Source organism: Arachis duranensis, chromosome 6, assembly GCF_000817695.3.
Source record: "Arachis duranensis cultivar V14167 chromosome 6, aradu.V14167.gnm2.J7QH, whole genome shotgun sequence".
In the NCBI taxonomy this organism is placed as follows: Eukaryota; Viridiplantae; Streptophyta; class Magnoliopsida; order Fabales; family Fabaceae; genus Arachis; species Arachis duranensis.
The window spans coordinates 43,439,084-43,445,743 of record NC_029777.3 but is presented as its reverse complement, the minus strand read 5'-3'; the positions used below and the strand labels follow the sequence as shown (position 1 = coordinate 43,445,743).

Sequence of the window (6,660 nt, the reverse complement as noted above, 5' to 3'; positions counted from 1 at the left end):
ATCTAAGGAAGGTCCTCTCAGGTTCACTATCGAAGGAGGAGGAAGTTTCTCCCTTTCTACCTGTCATACATTCAACAACAGCAAACAGAGGGCAAGTGAAAGAATCACCTTAGTTAAGATTAGTGGTTAACTTGGTTGATGCAATTAATCAAACAGTTAGAAGAATGGAATTATGGACAATGGATAACTAAAATGCTCACAGCAAATAGACAGAAATCAGAATGGAAAAAAAATTAAAAAAATAACAAGGTAATTAAAATGCTTAATCTAGCTCTCCAATCAATTTAATCATTGTCAAATTCAAACCAATCCCTGGCAACGGCGCCATAAAACTTGATGAGTTCGGAATTCACACCCCTTAATTTTTTTTTATTATGAATCCACTCTTTTGGCAAGCGCACCAAAATTATCGTCAAGTATTAACCCACAGTGGAGTGGGATCGTATCCACATAGATTGGTAGTTTTGAGAAATTTTAATCAATTGGTGAATTAGTCAAGTTAAACAGAATAGATTGTAATTGCAGAATTATAAATGGGCAGAAACGTAAATGACATGAAAGTAAAGAAAAGCAGTAAAGTGCAGAATTAGAAATGGCAAGAATGTAAAGAGCAGAAACATAAATGACTGAATTGTAAATGGAAATGGGGATTTGCAGAATGTAAATGAAAGCTATAAAGAACCTGATAGATGAGAATAGGGGAAATTCATTGAGATCAGGAGATGTTGTCTCTTTGGATTAAATTCAGCTTAGATCCTCATCAATCATGTAACTCATTGACCTCTTGGCAATCATGATTGATTGAGCCCCAATCCCTTGGTGACTCAATCTCTCAGATCTTGATCAATAGCCAATTCCTTGGTCTAATTGCTCATGAAGAGAGATATGCTTGGTCCCTGATTATACCACACATCATCATAGGTCCAGGTAGAGGGAGGATTGTATGTCACCATATCCAAACACCAAAACCCATATGCTACTCAAGTGTGAGAAAGGATTTCTAGCATGGTTTCATGTTTCCTTTTCCAAGGTTCCTATGAAACCCATTTTGCATTCAACCTCTTTTCCAAGATGATTGAATGCAAGAATGAAAAAATGAAATTCCTTCTAGCAAATCAAAGAGAAGATGAAAAGAAGAAGAGATTCACTGTCATTAATCCATCAAGTATAACAGAGCTCCCTCTCTCAATGAGAGGGAATTTAGCTACTCATAACTTAGAGAAAAGTACTCAAGATGGAGTGAAAGGTAAAACTAAAAGGTCTTCTAACTGCTTAATCCCCTTCTCAGTACTTCTTGGGGATTATTTATACTACTCCTAGCTATAAAAAAATAAAAGAAATACAAAAGTAGAAAAGGAAAATTACACTTTGGAGGGAAAAGAAACTCAATAAACGTGATCTCCCAGCTGGCGTGTGGTTGGCGCTTCACTGGTGTGCCACGTCCTCCTCTAATTCTGGCTTGGCGTGCCACGCCTAGCTCTTCAAGTGGCACGCCCTCCTACATTAGCCTCCCTGATGTGCCACGCCTTCGAGCCCAAATGGTACGTCCAAGGTCTTTTAATTACCCATGTAGCCTGGCGTGCCACGCCTTCGAGCCAAAGTGGCACGCCCAGGGCTTCTCCCTCTTCTTCTTGCTTCTGGAAAATTGAACTAGCGTGGCACGCCCAGGGTCTGGCGTGCCATGCCCTTGCTGTGTGCTCGATCCATCTCTTCTAGAAATTTGAACTAGCGTGCCATGCCCATTTGTGTGCTTGGCTCCTTCGCTGGCTGCCACGCCCAACATTCAAGTGGCACGCCCAGAGTGGAGGATGGATGCTGGTGTGGCACGCCTTCGTCGCCAAGTGGCACGCCCTTATGGTTGGCTTCTTAACTTCCTCTCTGGAAAATATAACCAGTGTGCCACGCTCAGAGGCTGGCGTGCTACGCCCATCATCTTGCCTTGGTTCCAGTAGCTGGCGTGCGACACCTAGCATTCAAGTGGCACGCCATAGTGAGATTCTTGAGCTGGTGTACCACGCCTTCGACACCAAGTGGCACGCCTAGCCCTTTCTTTGGCTTCCTTGTGCATTGGGATGCCACGCCTGGTTGCTCAAGAGGCATGCGTAAGTGGGGATGAGAGCTTGGCGTGGCACGTCTTCGATCTCAAGTGGCACGCCTAGGCCTTTTTAGCCTTCAACTTCTTCTTTGGAATCTTGTACTAGCGTGCCACGCCATGTTGCTCAAGTGGCACGCCCATTCATTTGTTGGTTCCTCAAGCTTGGCGTGCCACGCCTGACTCCTCAAGTGGCATGCCCAAGTGACTTTTGAAACTGGCATACCACGCCTTCGACACCAAGTGGCACGCCCTATAGTAAGTGATGGGCTAGGCGTGCCACGCCCAACCTGGCGTGCCATGCCCCTTTAATGGCCTTCAATGTTGCTTTCTGGAAAAATGTATTGGCGTGCCACGCCCATGTACATGCTTGAGAACCCCTCTGGACTTCAGCACTGGCATGCCACGCCCAGCTCCTAGCGTGCAACGCTAGTGTACTTTTTGTGGCGTTTGCTCCAAGTGACATGCCCGTTTCACACGCCAAGCTTGTTTTGTTGTTTCCTTCCCATTTTTGATGTCTTTTTCACCTGAAATTCAGCACAACCTCATTTCAAAGCAATGTACGATACTATTCATCAAATATTGCATGAATTGCAATGATCAAATGAGATTATGCTCTTTTGTGGTCCTTTTTATGCAAGAAAGAAGGGTAGATGATGCAAGTCATCAAAATCCAACAAAAATGTATGAAAATTATGCTTGATTTTCTTGTGTTGAAAGTTGTTCTTATAAAATTGTTACTGAATTGGTCCAAACTTTTTGAAAAATTAGCGACCAGTGGTATAGTTGATGCAAATTAAAAGCTTTTGGGACAAAATTAAAGCAAAATAGAACTTAGAGGTATTTTTGAAAATTTTGCCAAATTTCTAAATATATATATATATATACTTTATCCAATATTATATTATCTTTGAACCAGATAACAAATTATTTTTTATCAACAAATTATTTTTACTTTTAATTTTATCTATATGTAACTTTTTTTAATTTTTTTGGGATTAGACCTATTAAATTAAAAGCCAATAATTTATATAAATTATATATATCGCATTAAAGCAACGAATTAATGAAATTTATATATAATTTATTTAAATTTAAATAATATGAAATATTAAAAACTAATTTTTATTTTTCAATAAATATTATATTATAATTTTATATATTTATTTAATTATTATCGGGTCAACGGTTTAACTACTGATCCATCGATTGAACCACTAACCCAATAATCCATTAACTTCATTGGATGATTATTGGTTCAGTTTTGATAACTATAATGCACTAATTTTTCATAAACTACACCGTAAAATTTGTAACCATTTTTTCTGCATTAATTTTTCAATGTCACATAAGTTTTTAAAATAAATTAAAATAAATTATAATTAGGCACACTAAATATTTTAGCAATACATTTAAAATTAATGTAAAAAACTTATATATAAACTTGAAAACATAATAAATAACATAAATACATTCAAACCTAAATGAATAAAATAAACGCATTTAAAATTATAAAATTACACACTAAGTATTTTATCAATGCATCCAAAATTTATAATAAAAAATTTATATACGAACCTAAAACTTAATCAATAATATAAATACATCTAAAATTAAATAAATAACATAAAAGTATCTAAAATTAGGTATTAATATATCCAAATTTCATTAACATGATAAATTCTAAATCAAATAGATAAATACAACCAAAAAAAATTATCATCACAAATTCATGAAGAAAAACACTAACATACTAACAAATTTCATTAACCAAAAGTTACATGTGAACTGGTTGTCGATTTCGTTAGCTCTCGTTTTTTGAATATTTAAAATTAATTTTTTAGATTTTAATTTAATTTAAATTATTTTTTTAATTTGTATTTTAAATAAAAAATATTAAATTTATTTAAATATATTTATTTTATTTTTTTAATTAATAAAAAAAATTGATTAAAAGAACAATTTAAAAAATACCTAGTTAAATTGAGAAAAGAGATAATAAGAAAATGGAATGGTACAAGCAAGTGAAGCAAGTAGAGCGAATAATAAAAGTACTTGAATGGTGGGCCATGTACAAATGAAGGTAAAAAAGAGAAACTAAACTTGTTGATGATCATCATCAACCACTGAACCAAGGATCAACGGCCACCGATTCAACACAAAAGGGACAACCCTCCAAAGTCCAAACTGAAATTTCAGAGTGATAATGATAATAATAATTAAAAACCACAAAGGAAAAAAGGTAAATTAACCACCATACAGAAAAGATTTCTTTTTTTTTTTTTCAAATACACAAATTTCCTCAATCCCTTTTTAACTCTCTAGTAGTCAGTGGTTGGGAGCTGCTCATGGGTGTGGCTGATGAAAAGAACCTCGTAGATGACTCCGGCAATACCACCACCGATGAGTGGGCCCACCCAGTAGATCCAGTGATTGCTCCAGCTCCAGCTCACGACGGCGGGTCCGAAGGAAACGGCAGGATTCATCGATGCACCGTCGAAAGCCCCACCTACAAGGATGTTGGCACCAACGATGAAACCAATTGCGATTGGTGCAATAGTTCCCAAACTACCCTTCTTGGGGTCAACAGCGGTAGCGTACACAGTGTACACCAAACCGAAAGTCATCACAATTTCCAACACCAAAGCCTCACCAACACCTACTCCTGATGAGAGTGCAAATGCTGGAACAGTCTGTGATGCACCGTAACAAAACCCACAGTAAGAAAATAATATAATACTAGTAAACAAAACAGAAAACAGTTACGAAGGTGGTGTGTGTAACGGCTTTAACTGACTTACGCTTGCGGTGACGAACTTGAGGAGCAAGGCAGCGACGATGGAGCCGAGGAGCTGGGCGATGATGTAGACGATGCCGCGGAGGAAGGTGATGTTGCCGCCGACGAAAGCGCCGAAGGTGACGGCGGGGTTGACGTGGCCACCGGAGATGTTGGCGCCAACGGAGACGGCGACGAAGAGGGCGAATGCATGGGCGACGGCTGCGGCGATGAGGCCTGCGGGTGTGGCGGCGCCATCGTTAGTGAGCTTGTTGTATGCGATGCTGGAACCTGAACCGGCAAAGACGAAGATAAGAGTAGAGATGAACTCAGCGAGTCCAGCTTTCAAGGTGTCTGGGTGAGTTGCCTCTTCGGGCCTTCCGATAGCGATGTTTCTGATCGGCATCTTCTTCTAATGAGTGAGCTCAACAGTGATAAGGAGCAAGAAAGGGTAGTGTATGCTCTCAGTTCGCTACTGGTGTTTCGTTTATGCTCTCACTTTGCTGTTATATGGAGAAGGACTAGCGCTTTGTTCCACCGGCTGCAGCCGGTTCCCGGTTATACATGTTGAACTTGATCATGGGTTTGTAATCGTGCCAACTGCCAAGTAAGCATTATGAGAGGAATCTCGTTTTTCCGAAAACAAAACAAGCTATTTCATGACAGCCTGTGTGAGTCCCCCTCTATTTTGGTCAGTTTTTATATCAAAATTTATTAAAATCTTTTTTTTCATAGTATTCCTAGTCCAAAAGTCCGCTAAAATTTTAAATTTTATTTAAAGATTTATTATTAAACAATAAAATATACATCAACATTTTTTTGCAACTATTTTTAATAATTTTAGTCGATATATATATTAAATTATTTTTAAAGAAAAGAATAAATAAGTTTTTAACTTTATAATTTGTGGATATATAAATTTTTAAAATTTAAAAATATATTTAAATTTTTTATTTCTTTTAAATTTAGGCATATCGATCCCTTATATTCACTTAAATTTATTAAATTTAATGCATAAATCAAATGTGATTCTTATTATACTGATCTGGTTGATACGACCGTACACTTAAAAATTTTTTTAAAATGAGACAAATTAGACTTAAGAATCAATGTGTCTAAATTTTGAAAAAATTAAAAATTTAAATATATTTTTAAATTCTTAAAAAATTAAATGTTCACATATCAAAAAATTAAAGATCGATTTGTCTTTTTTTTATTTTTAATAAATAATTTTTATTGATTTAGATGATAAATGTTAATGTAAATTATATTAATTTATGTATATAAATTTTGCTAAATATAAATATAAATTATATATTTTATGTAAGTAAATTATGTTTATTTAAAATAAAAATATTTGTTGATTATATAATATTATTATTTTTATATTTATAGTACTAATAATTTAATATCATACTTTTTATTTTGATTGGTTAATAAGTTTTTTTTTCAAATTACTTCAATTTAATCCTGCCCTTATATGATATTAATATCAAAGAAATTTATTTCTTAAAATAAAATGATCAACTATCAAAGTCAAATACGTTTAAACAACAACAAAAAAAAAAATCAAATGCGTTTAATGTATATTAAATGACTACTATTTGGGTTTAAAAATAAAATAAGGTACTTATATATGTAATAAATACATTAAATGACTACCTATTATATTGAAAGCAAAAATAAAGTATGTTAAAATATAGGAAAGTATTTTTTTTAAAAATAATCCATTTCTGAATCTGATAGATGATTTAATTAACTTTTAACACCTCGTATTATTATTATTATTATT

General features: G+C 35.0%; 1 protein-coding gene across 1 annotated transcript; it reads right to left on the bottom strand.

Moving 5' to 3' along the window:
- Window positions 1-4,117: 4,117 nt before the first annotated feature.
- On the bottom strand, window positions 4,118-5,373 carry LOC107493771 (probable aquaporin TIP-type). The gene is made up of 2 exons (XM_016114821.3): window positions 4,894-5,373; window positions 4,118-4,785 (listed from the first exon to the last, which is right to left on the bottom strand). The coding sequence occupies exons 1-2, from the start codon at window positions 5,272-5,274 to the stop codon at window positions 4,414-4,416; spliced, it is 753 nt and encodes a 250-aa protein (XP_015970307.1). The 5' UTR covers window positions 5,275-5,373; the 3' UTR covers window positions 4,118-4,413.
- Between the last annotated feature and the right edge of the window lie 1,287 nt (window positions 5,374-6,660).